Source organism: Hydractinia symbiolongicarpus, chromosome 6, assembly GCF_029227915.1.
Source record: "Hydractinia symbiolongicarpus strain clone_291-10 chromosome 6, HSymV2.1, whole genome shotgun sequence".
NCBI lineage: Eukaryota > Metazoa > Cnidaria > Hydrozoa > Anthoathecata > Hydractiniidae > Hydractinia > Hydractinia symbiolongicarpus.
The window spans coordinates 20,702,518-20,723,683 of record NC_079880.1 but is presented as its reverse complement, the minus strand read 5'-3'; the positions used below and the strand labels follow the sequence as shown (position 1 = coordinate 20,723,683).

The following is a 21,166-nucleotide window of genomic DNA, read 5'->3' as shown; positions in this document are numbered from 1 at the left end:
AAAAAAGTAAGGGGCTTACACCAATCTATTTCTCAAGGCATTTTTTCGCTTTCTAATATGTGCCCAACCTCGATCCTAGAGTCTGTAGCGAATTTTGATGTAAGAATGTAACGGATGGAGGTTGGATACGTAGCTAGCGCGAGCGCCCGCATATTGAAACGTGAAAAGAAATCGGGGGCCGAGAAGCTCACGTGCAAATGGATCAAACATCTTGGTGAACATTACGAAAACACTTTAGTACAATTTGCCACAGACCAAAACGTTTACCAATATCGACTGATGACACACGCAATATTTTTTATTGGGCAAAAACAATAAAAGGGAAATTTTTGCGACGCCAAAAACTCGCCAAGTTTCGCGCCTTTTCTTTACCCTGGTTTTTATCACTCGATAAGGTATACAAACAGGGAAGAAATCTCATTCCCGTGGCGCGACAGAAGTTTTCTATACTGCCCGCATATCAGAAAGCGAAAAAAAACTCTGGGCACGAGATTGACAGGGAAGAACTAAAGGAAAAGTTACGAAGTGTATTTATATACAATCTATATACAAGAAAGCAATATCAAAATATTTATAAATTATGAGAAAATATGCAAAATATGAGACTAAAAAGATGTGTACAAAGTATACTATAAGTTCTCCTTTAAGTTACATTTGCCGCTATTTTGACGTAAACATAACATATTGTCGGCGAAAATATGGATGATTTTGCTGGTACAGCGTCACATAAAGTCTCGTTGTAACATTCCACTGAAAAACATGTATTTCTCAACATGAACGCTAAATCGCATCGTTCCAAAAGACAACATAATTTAACGCATTGGTTTATATCTTCCATTTCACCTCTGTCTTTAAATTTACCTGAATGCACACCACCTCGGAGTGTAACATTGTGAAAGACTTCGCTATTTGTACAGCCAGGGTCACCATCTACAGACTTCAATCCACTTTTAGAGATGGAATAGTTTCTTCTAGATCGATTATCTTCAAGAACATTTTCTTTCAAAGGTATAATAGTTTTATTTTCACACGATGTGGAGTTGCAATCTTGAAATTGATCGAAAACTGAATCACTTTCTCCTTCGTTGTGTTGATTGTTTTCAAGAAACCTGTTCAGTATGGTTCTTTCTAGTGTATTTTGCATGAGAGCAGATTCGTTACCAGTGTTGTTTGTTTTAGCGGGAATTATAACTGAACGGTTTAAAGTTTTATTAAAGTTTGAAGGCAAAATAACGGCAGGGTGAAAATACGGTAACTTTGTTTGTTGTATTTGTAAATCTGGTATTCTTGACTTTGATGGTGAAACACGAAGGCTTGGTGAAGTCGGTAACGATGAAGTTATCGCGTGGAGCTGCGCTGCTAACAGTGACTTTTTCCGTCCTCTGATTTTTATATTTCGATGTGGCTCGAATGTGATTGGTGCTAGAATTAATTAAAAGAGAAATTATAAACATAATTAATAGAGGAAACCTTGTTTCCAAGGCATGTTGCTTTTTTGAATAATTTGATAGCAACCTCAAGGGCCAAGAGACCCTCGGAACGAAGATGTTAAAAAATTCTTAGCAAGACGAGTAGACCAAACCATAATCTATTTATTGGTTTAAAATTTACAATTTGAAAAAAGGTGTATTGACAGGAATTAACAATTTTTTGAATTTTTTATATTGGGATGGAACCGTCCAAGGGTAAAAACCTAAAAAGTCCTTGCAACAAGATTGATAAACAAAGTGAAATGCTGGTACGTACCTCTGTTCATCAATGATTTCTTTTTATCCCGAAACACGTAAGCTATTTTTGGATTAAAATCACTTGAAGTTGGTGTCTGTTTTTTCTCGCATAATACATCACGCGTACAAACAACTGTGAAACACGTATCTTTTAGCATCATAGCTACACTGCAGCCTTCTATCTGACAGCACTTAGATATACACACTTCCATACTACCAACTTTTCCATGAGGTGTAAAATTCCCAGCATTTGCCCCGCCCTTGAGACTAACATCGTATGATATTATTCCAGCATGGCACGAGCCATCGGGCGTTAAATGATCGGCGAGTGATACTAAGATAGATATAAATACCGTAAATAACAGAATAACCTGTCCCTGCTCTTTTCAAGTACATTTTGCCCCCCACGCTTTCCCAATTACGTTCACAGGGCTAAAATCAATTTTATACTACTTGGAATCAGCTTGTGTCAGCGAGTCAGGTCAGCGAGTTTATAGCATACCATACATATTTTTTATAGGTAATATATTAGCGTTGTAGATGTAGAAGGATATAAATCCCGCGCGATTAAGATGGAATACCCAGGGTGTTATTTTGCTTGATCTATTTATAACTTCCACTTACCTACTTCGCTTCTACTTGTTATGTAAGATATCCTAGGATTCAAAGCAGCTAATGAATTTGATGATTTGGCGTGAACGGGCAAACAATTATCAGAATCCCGGCATGCAACAGCGAAACAGTTGTTTTCCAACATTAATGCAGCATCGCAATCCTTGTTTCCACAGCACAGTCGAACGCAAACACTTATGTTTTTCACTTTTCCAAAGTTTGTGTAATTTCCAGCCCTATAGCCTCCTTTTAGTGTGGTATTATGAAAGATTTGGCTATTTTTGCATACTAACTGATTTGCTGATGTCTCCAATATTCGAGGTGTTGTCGCTAAAAGGGTTTGAATTAATTGTTCAGTTGTTAAAGAACATCACACCCTCGTCCCCAAGAAGTCAAAGAAACCTGGGGACGAGGGTGAGAACATCACAGAGGACAAATTATAAGAAATGAATTTCATACTCAAAGGGGCTGATTACAGGACAGGCCGGACGGGCGTTTGCCGGGATCCCTCTTTCTTCAATTATAATAAAAATCATTTTGTGTTTATATAAAAAATCTTTTCCCTGCACAATTTCGTGCGGATAAGCAGGATTTCGCTTGAGCTAAGCTGAATCAGGCACAAGCGGGACGTCTTCTTCCATATCAACACACCGTCCCAGAACGAACGAGATTAAAGGAATTAAATCAAAGGAAATTAAAGGAATTAATTAAATCAATTAAAGGAAAGCAACATCCTGACCCACACTTTGTTTCATAAAAAGCTGGGACAGAAATCATCCTGGCATATTTTTTTTCAAATAAAGGCGGGACAAAATCATTCCGGCAAACGTCTGGTTCCGGCAACCATCCCGTCCGGCTGTCAAAAAAATAGCCAGCAACTATTTATTTGTCGGTTTGCTAGTATAGTACGTTTGGTATAGTACGTGTAGTATAGTACGTTTTTAAAAGGAGTAAAACGTTTACAGCGGAACATGTTACGTCAAGGTCACACTCACATACACAGATCTTTTACACGTTACAAACAAAAAGGTACTGTAAGTGCATGTCAACATGTGTCAACCTCACGTGATACATATATGTTGTGTTTACAATCATTGATAATTTTGTCAACCAAGTGCGGTAACTTAGTGAAAAACAGTGTCTTTGGTCTTAAAATTGTCGGTTCCGTTATTCTGAAGTCTCATGATTATTTAGTGCAAGGCTATATTGTGTTGTAAATTCAACTAAATTTTTAAACAAGCTCTCGCGTAAACCTTACCATTTGTTTTAGTATGTTTTCTGTTGATAAAAGCCACACTGGGTTTATAGACGGCTGTCAAAGATTTTTTTATACTGCACAGGCTAACTGAGTAACAGGAGACGATAAAACAATTCTTATTTATCGTCAACGCGAGATCACATCTTTTTGACATGCAGCATAATGCTGCACACATGGAAAGATTGCCAACTTCACCAACATCAGTAAAATTACCAGCGTGTAATCCACCACGCAACGTTACACCAGTTACCATTTTTGTGGCAGCGCATTTAGGTAAGCTGTCATCTAATTCATTTGTTTTCACTGTATAAACATATGAAGAAAAATGTATGCATATGTAAGAGATGAACATATAACAATAACAAACATAAATAAATAAATAGAGAATTTTACATAAAAATTTCGCGGTTTTAAAAAGAAGCGAATTTTTGAATTTTCGCAGGTGAAAGAATGTAACATATAAACACAGGACATTAATTAACAAATAAAAAAGCTTGTTAAAACACTTTGCGAAACGAAATTTTCGCGGTTTAAAAAAAACGCGATTTTTTTGCATTTTTTGCGGGTAAAAGAATGTAACATATAAACACAGGACATTAACAAAACAAAATTTTCGCAGTTTAAAAAAACGCGTAATTAAATTTCGCAGATTATATAAATGTATTAAATTTTTGTGCGACTTAATTTCCAGACAAGAATAGCTATATTAGCTATTTAGTGATAATTTGCGGTTAAAAATCTCGAAAAATTATATTTCGAAGTTAATGACAATCCTGCAATATATAATCTGCGAAATAATCTACCCAGCGGAAATTGGTACAATTAGGGTTAAAAACATTCCCGACCCCAGAGCTCTTTGAGATTACTTTCGAGGATTATCTCAAAGACCTCTGGGGTCGAGAATGGGTTAAAAAAGCACCAGGATTATCAGAATATACATTGTAATCCAAACATTATCAGTTGACAATTCTCCCTACCTTTTTCACCTTTAAATGTGACGTGAGAGATCATGACAGGCTCGGTGACATTTTTCTTGGCGGGAAATGCTCGACATAACTCCTCGTTAAAGCACTGTACCCCATAACAATTCTTTCCAGACATGAACGCGACATCACACCCCTTTTCCTCACAACATAATTCTATACATAGTTTCATAGCAACGTGCTGAGCAAGCTTACGAAAATATCCCGCCTCTATTCCGCCCTTTAACGTCACATTTGTTTTGATAGGACTTTGGGCGCAAGAATCATCTGTAGCGGCAGTCCGTCTCCATCGTTTTAACTCAAAATTACTTCTTACGCTCTTAAAACGTTTTTCTATAAAAATACAAATAGACTAGTTACAATTTAGCTAAATCTATGTAGAGATTCGTACCTCGTGGCATTGAAGCCAAATATACTTTATTATACTATTTATTAATTACAATTGCAACCTTGATCCTTTCTAAATATCCGCTGAATGAGCTAAATAGCACAACCTCGCCCCTAGTCCTCTTCTACTCCTTTCAGGGTATCACAGGCGTGGAAGAGTCCTGGAGACGGCGTTGAACTTATAGTATTTCGACATTCTCTTTTGCAACATAATTGACTCTCAATGTTTTGTCATTATGTTTCAAACTTTAATTTTTTTTTTCATTTTGTTCTGATTTTTCTTTTTATAGTTTTTATTAAGATTTTTAACGAACATAAACTTTCGCGAGTCGAAAGCTGGAATTTTCGCGAATGGCAACAAAGAAATAAAAACACGCTTTTGTCATGAAAATTGATTTCAACAAAACAAATGTTACTTATTCCGCGCAGAACATCTTCCGAAAAAAAGACAACACTTACCATGCAAGCCTTCAACGCTCTTCATTGAAGAAATATCAAGTATTACGACTAATCCAATTATTACTGTACATAGCATATTATTTTTTTTCTTCATGTAACACCCATACGAAAAACAGTCAACATCATTGAAGCGCAAATATGTTTTAATCTGCAGTATGCAATCCTTGAAGTCTTATCAACATACAAAAAAGTCAACGCCGTGCTTGCGAGGTAGAAACGTTTTTGCAAGCCGTGGCGCATAAAAATAAACGCTAAATAATTTTCTGCATGAATACCCCCACGTTCACTCGTTTCAAAATATATCTTTTCGTGAACTAACTAGCTGGATATATTTTGAAAATTTAAATCTTAGATTAAAACTTATTTTTGCAGTCATGGTAAATTTTCACGTCCTCCCATGACGAGCTCTTCTAGTGCTGTTGTTTGCAAAATGTTCGATCATATCTTTCCCGCCATTATTCAGTGAATATCAAACGTACTGCTGTGCCGTTTCGATTCTTTTCGAAGCCTGTATAGTGCGCATAGTTCAGCTAGGCGTGTAAACAATGAGTAGAAAAAAACTGGTGACCTTTCAAACAATGTGAAAAGTTTAGTTTAGTTCGAAGTTCCGTTTAAACTTGCAACATATTTTTTCTTTATCGTCGTTCACTTAAATTTTATGCAATCCACTTGATAAAACATCAATTATTTATTATGCTGAAAAAAATTGGAGACATGTGTTTAGGTTCTAAGAGATTTTTCCGTCAGGCAGCGAATCTTCTAGATTATCTTATAATTTCGAGGTGATAATATTTGCCCAAGACTATAAACACTTTTCATAGATCATTCTCTTCTCCAGGATCATGTTATATTTTCCAGGCTCCTCTTGGTATTATTAATCTCTTTTCGAGATCAAATTTTTAATGAGGTGATGTTGGTGTTGATAACATCATCTCGAGAAGATAACACCATCTCGAGAAGATAACATCGTCTCAAGAAGATAACATGATCTCGAGAAGATAACATCGTCTCAAGAAGATAACATGATCTCGAGAAGATAACATCGTCTCAAGAAGATAACATGATCTCAAGAAGATAACATCGTCTCAAGAAGATAACACCATCTCGAGATGATGTCATCTTCTCGAGATGATATTATCTTCTTGAGATGATGTTATCTTCTCGAGATGATGTTATCTTCTTAAGATGAAATTATCTTTTCAAGATGATGTTATCTCGAGATGATGTTATTTTCTTGAGATGATCTTATCTTCTTGAGATAATGTTATCTTCTTGAGATGATGTTATCTTCTTGAGATGATGTTATCTTCTTGAGATAATGTTATCTTCTTACGATTAATTTATCTTTTGAGATGATGTTACCCGGAGATTATTTTATATACTTGAAATTATGATGTGTCAAACTTAGGCCTTCTTTGCCATTCAACCTTCCTTATATCTGTAGGTCAGCAATTAAATTTAACATGCCTTGATTTATAAAATATTTGCACACTTTTAATTTTCGCCCAGAGTAGCTTCGTGAACAATAATTGCGAGAAAATTTTGTACGCGCGGATATTGCTTTTTACAAGGTGCGCGAAAATTAGATTTCGCGAACCTGAAAAAAAGGATAATGAAGATTTTATAATAGTTTTTTAAATAACTTTATAATTTATTTTTCAATGTTGTTGTTTGTGAATGAAATTTTCGTAACACTAGGAATAAACTTTAAGGAAATTTGAGTATATATTTCTTTACTTTTGCAAAAAAATAAGTATTTTTAGGAGCCACAGCAATTTTTGATCCGATAGATAAGTTGCCAAAAAAATGCCTTTAAATATCCCAATAATTATTCGGTTTCAAAGAATATAAAAACACTTCCCAGGATTTTAATACCGTTTCACAACATCTATATATGGAAGGAAGAGAGGTGTTCGAGTGTGGGGAAACGGAATCTTGAGGTCTCTTTTGTTATTCATTTAATATAATATATTTTTAAACTCAGGGGCGAGACATCAGCTGTTGTTTATATGCTTAGCGATCTTAAAGATTTTGGTACATTTGTTTATGATAAAAAAAATACGTGTATTCAATTTTTTTTATTATTGTTATTTTGCCGTTAAAGAATTTACATTTTTTCGTAAAAATAAATACAAAACGATAGCCGTTATATTGTAGAATCTAGAATATATCCTCAGGTGCAGCTGGAGTAATGGCTTCTGCCATTAAATATGACGGTAACAAAAAGAAGACTGTAGTAGTCTTATCACCAAACCCTAATTATTCCACATAAAGATCTATTTTTTGGTTAATGCTAAAACGTATTTTTTACTAAATCTTAACATTTCAAATGGTATATTTAAGACGCTACTTAACAAATAACAACTGATTATTTTACATCTGCAGGGAAGTTAATAATCTATGTAAAATGTTTGAAAAGAGGTGTTATTTAATTATTGAAGGTTGGTCAGGCGACACTGTTTACCATTCATATGAGAACATTCACATTTTTAATATTTCAAACGAGTGTATATATATTACTCTTACATATTTTATTGCTATACAAACTAAAGAAAATGAATTTTACAAGATCTCTCTAGCATTTTTTACTCGGGTTTCATTTTCACTGCATGGTTTATAACCTTAAAGTTTGTGTTAACCTTATGTGGATGGAGTTAAGTGGCGAATCTCACCTGTGTGACCGAAACATTCCCTGTCGATATATAGTAAATCGATATACTTCGGTTGTTAGAACTTTCTTCAATCAAAGCTTATTGTTAGACAACTAAATCGAATCGTATAAATTTTTTATCACTACGTTCACGAAAAAAAAAGCCGGATGCGTTACTCAACACTTTTTACAATGTAGCACAGCGAATCGCGTTCATCGAAATAATATCTTTAAAATATTTCTTGGGCATGGTAACTTAAAGAGATGGGGCAGGCAAAAAGTATCTTTGAATGCTTCGGAACTCCGGATTACATTGTTTCAATAAAAACCGGCGACACAAAAGGCTCCGGACTGCATAACAGTGCTGATATAATTCTTATAAACGAAAAAAATGAACACTCGAGAAAAATTCAACTATCCGGTTGTTGTGTTACAGTATTTAAAAAAGGGAGAACAGACAACTTTAAAGTTCAAAATTTAGCAGATTTTGGAGAAATTAAGCAAATAATTATCGAGCAACACAGAGATCAAAGTGATGTTGAATGGTATATCGATAAGGTTACCATCTGGAGGAAGATCGATGGTCTGCAGATGGTTTTTCCTGTTCACAGATGGCTACGAAACAACCGACCTCTACCTATTAGTAAATATGATGCTTGTCTACCTCAGTTTGATCCCAACATTAAACACAGAGAAAGCGAGCTGAACATAAAACGTATTATTTACTGTTATAGTAAAACGTCACATCATAAGCTGCCACAGGTTAGTTTGATTATCAGCAAAAAAATTTTATCAGAAGTTGAGAATAGTTCTGTAAAGTAACCATATCTCTTTATAGGACATAGAAAAGTTGTTGTTGAACTCTTTTAAATGTGAATTTTACCCGATTGTTCTTTTTGTGAGCAACTTTTTTGTGTGGATGAAATTATTTATTTTAAATATCCAGGAAAGATGAAATTTCTTAAATAAAAAGACTATTTTTGTTTAATCATTTTTTTCTTTAAGTAAGTTAGTAGATATCTTATTTGCTTTTCAGATGAACACTTTACCACGTGACGAAGTATTTAGCAACTTTTACAAGGTATTTGATTTATACATCATCACAGCAAGGTTTAATACAATATTTTAGATGGTCTGGTCAAAAAATTAGGCTGACAGGAAGATGCACTAAGCAACTTACTGAGAAACAGAGAGAATAGACTAACAAACAAAATTCAAGGAAAAACAAAAGGTAGGGAGATATTAAACGATCAAAAAGGAAAAAAGTCTTGCCGTGTTTTCTGGGGAAATTCTCAGAAATAATTTGTATGCATAGCAACTTTCCTGAAATTCTTTTGTTAGCAACTTTTTGGCTCAGTTCTGAATTTTACTTAGCAACACCAGGCTGAAATAAAAATTGGAGTTGCTTATAAAAAAAGCGTGGATTCTGATTGGCACGAAAAATGCATTACCGTCAAACAACCAATTACATTCAAGAATTCTTTTTAGTGGCCGAAAAAAATATGTTTCTTCAAAACTTTTTTTTTAACTTTTTTTTTCAGTGGAACGTGACTCAGAAACGTGACAGCTTATTTTCAATCTACCGGATTGTACCTAACTACGAGAAACTTGAATCATGGAAAAGCTTTGAAGAAATAGAAAACTTGTTCAAAGAGAAAGGAAAATTTCGCAGACCAGCAGTAAGTGAAATTTTGGCTAACCCTATTCCAGCTGAGAGGTCCTTAATGCTGATAGAGTGGGAACGTAGGATGTAGATCATTTCCCGACTCTGTTAATTCTGTATTTGATCTTCGTGTATTTAAAACCTGCAGCCATTCTTAATCAGGTCCAAATTAACAGTTTGGCTGAAAAAGTGCATACATCAGCAATTTCGGTAATGATGTCAGATGATTTGAATAATTGCTTTCAATTTAGTACACTTATAATGCAAACATAAAGAATAAGTGTAGTAATGCTAACAATTCCCACAAAACGTATAAAAAGGTTTTTGCAGAACTTTTTTGCAAAAAGTTCTGGCAACTTTACCGAACACAAAAAACTTACTGGGATAACAAAACATTATTTTCAAAAATCATTTCTATGGATAATAAAGCGACAAAAAAGTTAGGAAATTGCAGAAAAGTGTACTTTAAAAACAAAGTTAACGTGAATCAGACCATCCCAACCTTCCAGCACAAATAATATTTCATAAGGAGGACAACCTTTAATTCGAAATTTGCTACTGTCAGAAGTGGGCAAAACTTAGTAGCGCGTGGCCTTGTGGTTATGGAGTTCGCTTCGTATTCACAAGGTCCGTGGTTCGGTCCACAGCGCGGGCATGTTTAGCAAGTGTCTTTACTACAGCTACGGGTCAACCCATGCCATGTGAGGGAAATTGGGAAGGTAATGCCGGTGTATACTTAATGTATACATCCCGAACACAGGACCCACATTGATAACAGTGTTTGAAACACTGAAGTGGCTATATCCTGTATAAATATTCGGAATAATAATAATAATAATAGGGAGCTGGAGACGAACCCACTATACTACGTGCGGCAATACGTTAGTAATGAAATCAGATCGTTTGTCCGGATGGTGTGAATACGTAGTGAATCTTCATCATAGCACTTCCCAACCTCGTCCCCAGGGTCTTGTGGCCCCTGAGCCGTTATTACGCAGTAGCCAACAATTTTCGCCGCTATCAACTTCCAGGATTTCTTAATGTACGGATGTGCCCAACCCATGCAAGTCATATTGAAGAAGAACTACTTTGCTCATCACTAACGTACTGCCTGATAGCGAACAGGATTCGCTATTGTTATGGAAATATGCAACTTAACTTTAATACAATAACCGATATACTACAAAAAAGGCAACGAGTTTGCTGTAAGTAACATCATTAACTTATACGTTTTTTTGTTAGGTACTTAATGAAGATTGGAGGTCAGATGCTCATTTTGGACGTCAAAGATTATATGGGTGCAATCCCAGAAGTTTACAGCTTTGTAAAAGCATTCCAGAAAAGTATGATGTCTTTATCTAATTTGAAAAATAACACTTTTATAATAAACGAAGCCTGTTTATCCTGAATTTAAAAGGGTCATGCATTTGGGAAACAAAAACTAGTTCGCTGTTCATAAAACTTAGAGGGCGATACCAGTTGGTGGGTGAGGGTTTGGTACATCATTGTTACTTTGAGGGAACAAGTTACCTCTTAAAACTATCAATCGAATATATGACCTTGCTTACTGCGTATCAAATTCTTTGCCTTCTGTAATGTCTTTCAACAATTTTACGGGACTTTTTTCGTTGCAATTATTGTCCAACAAAATCGAGTTCTCTTTTCGAACGATTGATTCAGTACGTGGTACAAACTCTTTATTACAAGATATAGTAAATATGCTTCGTTGAATGTATGCAAGACAATACCGATTTTTCTATTTCAGTTTTGCAGTTACCGAAGACATGGTGACAGAATATTTAGAAAGCTTCAGTTTAAGTGAAGCGTTGGAACAAAATAGAATTTTTATTGTTAATCATTCGATTTTGGATGGAATTCTTGATTCTGAGAATAATCAGATTGTAAGTAAATTTACTTTGTAAGAAAAAAAATTATATAAGCTACCAAGAAGGTTGTAAAGAAATCCTGGAAAGTAAAATAAACAACAAAATGTTAGCTATAAGCAGAAAATATTAACAGGAATTAATACACTTTTCATATTACCAGGTTAGCATAATGACAATTTGATCGTTATTTGACATTGTTTTTTTTATTGATACAGCATGTTCCCAACTTCATTCCCAGGCTTCAAAGGGATTGAGGTGACGATTTTAGAGCTGTGCTACGGAAATTAAAATGCAATATAAAAGGAATGAGCAAATCAATGGTTTAATACGTTGGTTACCGACTTATTAATTAGTAATTGGGCTTGTAGGTAACAAGGGGTGAATGGGTAAGTGGCAAGGGGTGAATGAGTAGGTGACAAGGGATGGATGGGTAGGTGATAAGGAGTGGATAAGTAGGTGGCAAGGGTCGAACGGGTAGGTGGCAAGGGGTGGATGAGTAGTTGGCAAGGAGTGGATGGTACGTGGAAAGGGATGGATGTATTTTGCCTACACTACACAAATTCAAATTATAATAATGGTTGTTGTATCATATATAGATACCTTCACCAATGGCGTTGTTTTATCTGGACAGTTCAGAAAATTTAATGCCTATTGCTATACAGTTGTATCAGGACAGCAAAAAGAGTCCGGTATGTCAATGTTTTTCTTTGTTGTATGTGAAAGGAGTCCGGTATGTCAATGATTTTCTTTTGTTGTATGTGAAAAGAGTCCGGTATGTCATTGTTTTTCATTTGTTGTATGTGAAAAGAGTCCGGTATGTCATTGTTTTTCTTTTGTTGTATGTAAAAAGAGTCCGGTATGTTACTGTTTTTCTTTTGTTGTATGCAATTAAGTTTTAAGGTACAAATTCGTTGCCGGTGAAAAGGTGAAAAACAATATCTTAAAAGAGAAACTATTATTTAAAGAGAAAGCGAAGATTCAAATCTTCTAAAGAAACTTCTTAAGGCGCCTTTCATTTTGTTTTCATCATGGCCGCACTCCCCTTGTAAACATGGGTGCTCAATATGTTTAATTTCTACAACATTAAATATGGCAACGTTATCTGAATTCTTATTGGTCGTTAAAATACTTTCCAACTGAAAACGTTTAAAAATTGACTCGTCCTAACTTTCGAAGCTATCAAAATACAGGCGTTTCGAAGAAAAATTAATTCTAACACTCATGAACAGATGTTAACGCTAAAATAGAAAACAACTAAGAAAAATGATGAATTTTATATATTTAGGTATTTGTACCAAATGATCCATGCAATACGTGGTTGTTAGCAAAAATGTGGTTCAATAATGCAGATGCTACCTTTCAACGAGTGTGTCTATTGTTTGGTAAGTAACCATTCTAAAAAAATCATGTTGGTTGATTTATGGTCGTCTGGATTATATGGGCTTAGCGGAAATTCAGAGGATTAAATTTTAACAGTTTATATGTTACAGGCTACCGTGAGGATAATTTTTACATACACCGAGGTTTATATCTCTGCACCTATTATTGTTATTGTTATTCTTTGGTGTTTTTGTTTGTTTGTTGTTGTTATTGTTGTTGTTGTTGTTTTTGTCGTCATAAATCTTCGTCCTCAATAATATAAAAAGTGTTGAGCAACAGTTGCACAGCAGTTATAGAAGTCATTGGATCTTTGTGTTTCAGTCTCATCACATTGGATATTGGGATCGATAACATTATCAATTCATCGAAATTTATCACCATCACATCCGATATTCCGATTGTTAGCTCCGTATATACGTTTGGTACTAGCAATTAACAAGTAAGTTAGAATCAAATTAATCGGGTTATCAATGAAATTTAAATCAAAAACTATATATCAGTATCAATGTTGGTGTACCACTATTGAAGCAAATTTTAAACAAAATATAAAAAAAAAACCCTAAACAAATTTTTAAATCGAAAAAGTTTTCATTCTCCATTTCTTTTATACAACATGCACAAAAAATATTTAAACACAATTTGAAAAATTATTTTTACGCCGTTGCTAATTCTTAGTTTTGAAGTACGTCAACTGACGGATGTCGCATGGGCTGATCAATTCATGACAATAAAATCTGACGGCGTCGCTAAGCTGACGGAGAAATAGTAAGTACTTTTACAGCTTTTACGATGCCACTATGATTATATGAACTAATGTTTTTTATTAAGAAATCTTTTTTTGTCATGAAGTATAAAAAGCTGAGAAAAGCTTTTTTAAGAAGTTGAGACATCCCAGGATGTGTTGCCTGATGTCAAAGCTGCCAGCGCTTACATGTCAAGGCGCTAGCGATAATTTGACGGCCTCAATATTAAAAAGGCACGAACCCCTGAAGACAAGGTTAAAGTTAAGACCTTTTGAGGAGGATAGAAAAGGATCTACTTTGCGAGTTTGTCGTATTCTAATACACATAGCTGTCATTTATTGTTACAAACGTCTGTTGCCACCCTATCAGTCAGATCCACAACCAACAGCTTTCATGTGACAAATAAAATTTGGTTTTGCCCTCTTTCATGTTTTTGCTCTATTATATTTTTGTTTTAGTTGGGAAAAGTACGACTTTAAAAAAAATTGTAACATCAACAATGAAATGGAAGTAAATCAGGTGAGAAAATAAATTTTATATGATTTTGTGAGAAACATAAGATCTTGTATGTCGCTTATCCTACAGAAATGCTTCAGCCTCCCCAGTGCTTCTTTTGTCATCCTCTCCCTTTTCTTCTATGTTATTACAACCACGTTACCAGGGGGGAGGGGGTGTTGTTTTTAATAATTTTTACCGAATTTTTGGAACCGAAAAGTTATTTCTCTGCTTTTAATCCCCCTGCAAAACTCTAAACCTAAAACATTTTACTTTTGGAGTATTAGTGGCTGACAACTTTCAACCTATTTTTCTAGCCTTTTAACAAGCCTGTGATATCAGCTTTACGTAATAGACCCTGGGAATGAGGATTACTAACAAACCTATATTTCCCATCTAATTTTAAGGGAAACATCCTAAATATGATAGATAAAAGAATTAAATACACACAATTTTTAAAATAAGGAAAAATCCTTTTGGTTATATCATCATTTGTTGTTTATTTATTCTTTTATTATTTAACTGTGAATACTATAAAAAGTCTTTCCGACGTTTTTGGCTAACTTGGGTATATATTTTTGAGCCGGCGCAACATTTCCTTTTTTTTGTTTACCCTTTAGGTTGGAACCAGTGAAGTGATTGGAGAATATCCATACCGTGATGATGGTATGTTGTTACATGCTTGCATCATGAATTACGTTAATGCGATTGTAACAGGTTATTATGGTAAGTGTGGCACTAACTTTTTAGACTTCGTTTCCAACTCTTTTTGGCGTTGCTGTTGTTGTCACAACAAGACATTGTTATTTTGCTTGTACAAGACGAGTTTTGCATTTTGGGTTGTCATCTATGTTTCAGGACGTGAGGAGTACCTCATCCATTTGTTAGTATGAACTTTTAGCAATTTTGAGTGTAAAAAGATATTTTTGGTATATATGTGTGTTCTAAAAGTTGTATTGTTGCAACCTCGTTCCAAGGGATTGTTAGGCTTTTTATATTTGAACGGCCTATGAACAAGGTCCAAATATAAAAGGCCTAAAAAGAACGAAGTTGGTAACTTTGACATCAATTTCTTTCATGTGAAATAATTGCACTAAAATTCGCGCAATCTTTAGATTTTTGCAGCAATGAAATTATTTTTTTAAAAAATTATCAGCAATAAAGTGTGAACATCCTTAAACATACAAAGGATTGAGAAATCTTTCAGTTTAGCGAAACAGTGAAAATATTTTATTTTAGACACCGATAAGAAGTTGCTTGAGGATGAGGAGTTACAAAATTGGGCTAAAGAGCTTGTCGAAGAGAACACATGTGGATTAAAAGTAAGTTGGTAACCTGAATCAATTTGAATTTCGATAACCTCGTTCCTAGGTGTTAGGCTTTTTATATTTGGACGGCCAGAGGTTGAAATTTTGACAAATTGTTGCTGAAAAAAAAAATATCTGTGGCGGCCGTAAAGTAGGGCCATCCAAAAAAATGTAATGTGCCCAGAGGTTAATCGTTAAATATGTGATAATTTTCCAACCTCGTTCCCATGGTCCAGAATGGTCGCTATCAACTTCCTTACCAAAGGAGCCCTGGTAACGAAGTTGATCATTTTTGTGACATGCTGTCACGACATGTAGAAAAGAGGGGAGTCATATCTCACTTGCATTTATTTATTTATTTATTTATTTATTTAAAGTTGGATCCAGTATAGTTACAAGGTACTAATTTACACCAACTATCAAATTAAAACATGTAAATACTAAGTGATAAAAATACAAATAAAATACTAAAATAAATCATCGATTGATCCCCGAATGAGCAGCACAGAGTTTACATTGGCAGTATATTTCAACGTGCCTGATAACAGATTTGAATTCTTTTAGATCTGTCACATTTTTGACACACGCAGGTAGGTAATTCCAGGCTAGGCTAGCGCGAAATTGAAAAGAATTCTGCCCGATACTGCTTTTAGAAGGTGGAATGACCAGTACAGTACCACGCCTAAGACTGTAAGTAGTCTCCTTCTTTCGAAAAATATCCCACATTAGTTCAGGGTTCAATCCATGAAGACACTTATAAACTTCAGTTACAAGGCTTTTCAGATTTCTATCATGGATAGGCATCATACTAGATATTTCCAGTATTTCTGTATAGGTTTTCTGCACCAGGCCAGTTTTTGCACACAACGCTCTTTTATGGGTTGCCGAAATGAGATGCAATGTAACGGATGTTTCTAGCTCTCATAATATTCAAATATATAAAAAAGAATTAAATTAGTTAGTTGATTGAAACTTCAAATGTTACTTACTAAGTGGGTGGTGATTTAGTACGATGCGTTACACAGGGTAGGACAGAAGAAAAAAAGCATGGCAAAATTACAGCTCACATGTTTTTTAGATACTTTAAGGGCCGAAATTTTCGCGATTTTGTCCCCCGTTTAGCAAAAATTTCTGCCCGGTAAAAAAATTTACCTTGATATTTGCGAAAGTTATTTTCGTGAAAAATCAACTTTTTCTCAAAATCGCGAAAGTTTTTTCCAAGTCTAAAACTGTAACTCTAAAAATGGCTCCAAAGCACGACTAAATGTGGGGAAATCAGCTAAAAATCGAGAATTTTCAAGACAAAAAAAGAAAAAAGCGTTCTTTGAGTAAAAAGGGATGTGTTATTAATACTACCGTCGCAAATGCAACTGCCAGAGCTTTGATCTTAAAGTATCCTCACGTAGCAGGCGACAATGATGTAGAATCTTCGCGTTGGGCCAAAAGAGATACATACACATACAGTAGTATTGTTATTTCATTAGAAAGATATTCGGTTTGAAATCATTTTTTTTTTTTATTGAAATTCATTGTCATTCGCGAAAGCTTTTGTTCCCAAAAATAACGATTTTGGAAAATTCGCGAAAGTTCTTTCTATAATATATCTTCCAAAAGTAGAATTCGCAAAAATTAACTTCGCGAAATTTCCTGATTTTTTATCCTCGCGAAAATTTTTGCCGCGAAAATTTCTGCCCTTAACGTAGCTTTAAAAAACGCAATTTATGTGATCGAATTTTTTAAAATAGAATACACTAACCAATAACGGAAAAACGTTAAATAGTTTAGCCCCAAATGATTGCAGTTTAATGCTTTTTCAATTTTCTTGTTTACTTTCGGATTATTTTTAATTTAATTTTCACTATTTTAGAACATGTATGGAGATGGCAGTTTCTATAACAAAGAAGATGTAACCGATCTTCTAACTTGCATCATCTACAAAGCAACAGTGGAACACGCTGCTCTCAACCTACCGTTATACGACGAAGGAGCTTTTGTTCCAAATTACCCACTTATGATGAGAGGAGAACCGCCCACATCCAAAGTAAACAGTTATTCTCAAGCGATGGACACTAAAGTTTTGGCGTCTCATTAAACCGAATTTTTGACTCGTTAACCCAACTTTTCTTATTTTATTGAACTTGTTTGTTGTGTGCAATGTCTATGGTTGCATCTTAGTAAAATTTCCAAAGATTAGACATAACTTAAGGGACACACTATTTATACTGAATCTAGGTCAGATAAAAATATGTTTTAGGTAAATAGTCTGATATTCGCCTGGAGAACCTTGTTTACATTATTTCTGCATGTTTCCAGGCAAATTTCACCAGGCTTAGCATCGTCCCTAAAAGAAAAAGAACCTGGAGACGAAGTTTTCATTAGGCTTACGTGGTGTCAAGAGATATTTGTCTAACGAGCGTAGTATTGTTACCACTAGAGCAAGCATTTATACTTTTCTTTTAGGATGTGCTTACAGAAGCCGACGTGATGGCAGCAATTCCGACACGTCACGTTACTATGGAGCTAGTCGTGATTAACAAGGTCTTAAGTGAGCGAGACTCAAGTGGACTTGCTGACTCAAGAGCTATTTATCAATATGATCCTATCGCAGAGGAGGCCCGCAGCAAGTAAGCAAAAGCGTCACTGCGCATGCGCAAATTAGAGAAATATTTACTTTGAATCAAACACTTTATTTTCGAAATTAATAATATTGGTAAACTTAAAAGAAAGTTTTGACTTTATTATCGCCATTGAAAATTCGGTCATTTAATTGTTTTTGTTTTTTCACAAAAAAAATCGAGGCATTTAGTTGCACGAAAAAAAAACACTAAAAATGAGTGGGACATATTTCCACCAAAATACGAACAAGCCATTATTCCACGCATTACTTGTAATTCAGTGCTCCATCGAATGTTTTCCACATTTCAAACATACATATCACTCTTCTCGAAAAACCGAAACACTTAAAAATGACCGCGCAAAACTAACATTTATCTATTTTTCTTTTAGTTTTCGAAGATCATTGCACGAAGCTGCGCAAGTTATTAACTTACGAAACAACAATCGAACACGTGATTACGATTATTTGAATCCGAAAAGCGCGAGAGTTCAAGTGATTTCATCCTAGAAGAAACAACACAGAACAAGTCTAAAAATCAGGGCCTGCGACATGAATTAAAAGGCAGAGGTTAAATTTATGAAAGCATACATCTGAATTCGTAATATTCATTTGGTTGGAAAAACCGAAACGTTCGGAAATAAGGTTTTAATAACTTTTAAAACAATATCAAAGTTTTTATAACATGCTGTTACTTAGAGTAATACTTAGGAAAAATATAGAGTAGTGGCAGAAGATGTCTAAGCTGCCTCCTCTTTTATTGTCGCAGGCCCTGGAAGGCATATATAGATAGTTTTGTTGAGAAAATGAGGATCAGGTGTATCGCAGTGTTGTTTCTTTTCGTTATTTTTTGATGAAATTAAAACGTTTAAATCGGTACGTGGCATCAAACCACCATCTTTGCTAGCATTGTAAACAAACTTATTCAACCAATTTATACATTTCCACCTTGCCTCGCTATTTGTAATATTTGAGAGTTATCACATCAATCTAGAAAAGTAACAGCGCAGGTAACGCTTCCTTTATTTTGTGTTTTCACAATGAGGAGTTACCTGGATTAAAAAGAAATTGGGCCAATATTTGTACGTAGAGTATGTCCCGGGTTACACTAACGCTACCCCTGAAAATCAAACGCCCTTTCTCCCAATCTGAACATGTCCTAACTATCATTCAAGAGAGTAAATATAACGCAGAAAACTCATAAATAACATGAGAACAGGACTATATTTACTCTAAAATAATATCGTAATACACATTTATACAGCTAGCACAAACAAAAACAAAAAAGATAACAAAATATCTATCAGCTATTTACTTGTATTGAACAAAAGTACTTGAATCGCGTCAAATAAATCATAAAAAATTCTACCCCACAATTGTGGACAAAATTAAGAAACAAAGGCAATTTTTTATCATGTTTCAAATATGGATAAAAATGGTTACTTACAGCCGTAAGTAGCATTGTCTAGCGCGCCCGCATAACAAAATAGTCCACGTCGGAGCCCACAAAGATCGCGAAATTGGGAAAAATGGTCTTGCTGACGTCAGCAACAATGAGCACGTTTTAATAGTAAGGATTTAACAAAATAGCCCAAGATAATCACATGTGGCGGCGAAATTAAAAATTAGCCGTTCTGTTTCATTGTAATTTGAGCAAGATCGCAGACTCACAAAACCACTGATCCTATTCTTAAATATTATATCCTTTATCTTTTTGTTAACCTACTTTGGTTAAACAATGACACTTTGGTTCTTGGTGGCTAAGAGTAAGCAAAAAAATCAAACATTGACCTGCAGTCTGTTGCAGATGTTCTTAGTAGATAACCTAATTATTTCTTTTTCTTTGCTCTCTTTCCTTCCCCTAAAAATAAACAAAAAATATTCTATGACAATCACAGAATTTATTGAGAAGCAATATAAATATAGAGCAACAAAATCATTATGATATGCCTTATTCTGTGCAGCTACGTATCAAATTAGATGCATTTTCACATACATTTAGAAAGGCAGGTTTTTGTCATAAAATTTACATAAGTTCGACAATTTACAAAGATTTTTGGTTTGGTTATTAGCAAGTAAACAATTATTAATGGAAATCTCTACCATCAATAAAAAAGCATTACACAAAATGTCAAACCTTTTTTCGGGGGTCCTTTTCCTCTCAATTTCCTTTTGTATGCCATTTCTTCATTGAAGTCCTATTTTAAAAACACATTATTAATGCACCCATTATATGCTCCAAATATAAATAAAAAGCAGACAGTTATGGGACCAAAGTTTTTCAGCTCCTGTGTAAATATTATTTTGTGCAATTTTATAAAGCTAATTCTGCCTACACTGTTTGTAACTGTTTATAAAAAAATCAAGTTAAAAAAACATGTCATTTAGAATGGCAGAATCTGTAAATTGAGCTAGATTACTGACAAATATCAGTCCTTTTCCTGCCCTATTTAAAAAAGAATATTTCGCTCACACAAGCTTTGTATATTTAGACGCAGTGCCTTTATTAATCTTTGATCTGCATTACTATAATGTGTTTATTGGTTAGTTTCACTAATTTCAAGGTATATGCTTGGCTATTTGTTTCCAGGATGGACCATGATGGACACACAAGTCGCTCCACCAACTGAGCTACCAATCCAAATAGCTTATAATAGAAATCAAATTTACTATTTGTTACCATATGTTCTTACCATATGTTCATCATGGTATATTCCAAAAGTTCTCAACTTTCTTAGCAATGAATTATACTTTTTGAATGGAGGATAATAATCCGAATACATTGCTGATAAAGGTTCTCCTTTAAAGTAATCAATAACCTTCTGAGACCTAAACAAAAAACAAATAACAACATATTGGGAGCAAACAAATATATGAGAAAAATATAAAAGACAACGAAGCAAGAAATATCATTATTCTTAAGGGCCAAGTATGAAAATAAAGACAAGTGTGTTGAGTTGAATCATTCAGATCATAATAAAGCTCCCCGCTTACTTTTGGAA

The 21,166-nt window shown here is 34.5% G+C and overlaps 2 protein-coding genes across 2 annotated transcripts; one reads left to right on the top strand and one right to left on the bottom strand.

The window, feature by feature from the left end:
- Positions 1 to 514: 514 nt before the first annotated feature.
- Positions 515 to 5,868, bottom strand: LOC130648172 (uncharacterized). The gene is made up of 6 exons (XM_057454210.1): positions 5,427 to 5,868; positions 4,575 to 4,913; positions 3,598 to 3,900; positions 2,352 to 2,669; positions 1,747 to 2,061; positions 515 to 1,422 (listed from the first exon to the last, which is right to left on the bottom strand). The coding sequence occupies exons 1-6, from the start codon at positions 5,518 to 5,520 to the stop codon at positions 644 to 646; spliced, it is 2,148 nt and encodes a 715-aa protein (XP_057310193.1). The 5' UTR covers positions 5,521 to 5,868; the 3' UTR covers positions 515 to 643.
- Positions 5,869 to 7,797: 1,929 nt separating this feature from the next.
- On the top strand, positions 7,798 to 18,986 carry LOC130647477 (polyunsaturated fatty acid 5-lipoxygenase-like). The gene is made up of 15 exons (XM_057453346.1): positions 7,798 to 8,838; positions 9,113 to 9,157; positions 9,618 to 9,755; positions 10,982 to 11,082; positions 11,505 to 11,640; positions 12,222 to 12,314; positions 12,911 to 13,007; positions 13,327 to 13,444; positions 13,681 to 13,770; positions 14,207 to 14,267; positions 14,864 to 14,969; positions 15,483 to 15,565; positions 17,418 to 17,591; positions 18,011 to 18,174; positions 18,557 to 18,986. Exons 1-15 carry the CDS (start codon positions 8,341 to 8,343, stop codon positions 18,672 to 18,674), a joined length of 2,022 nt encoding a protein of 673 aa, XP_057309329.1. The 5' UTR covers positions 7,798 to 8,340; the 3' UTR covers positions 18,675 to 18,986.
- Positions 18,987 to 21,166: the final 2,180 nt, after the last annotated feature.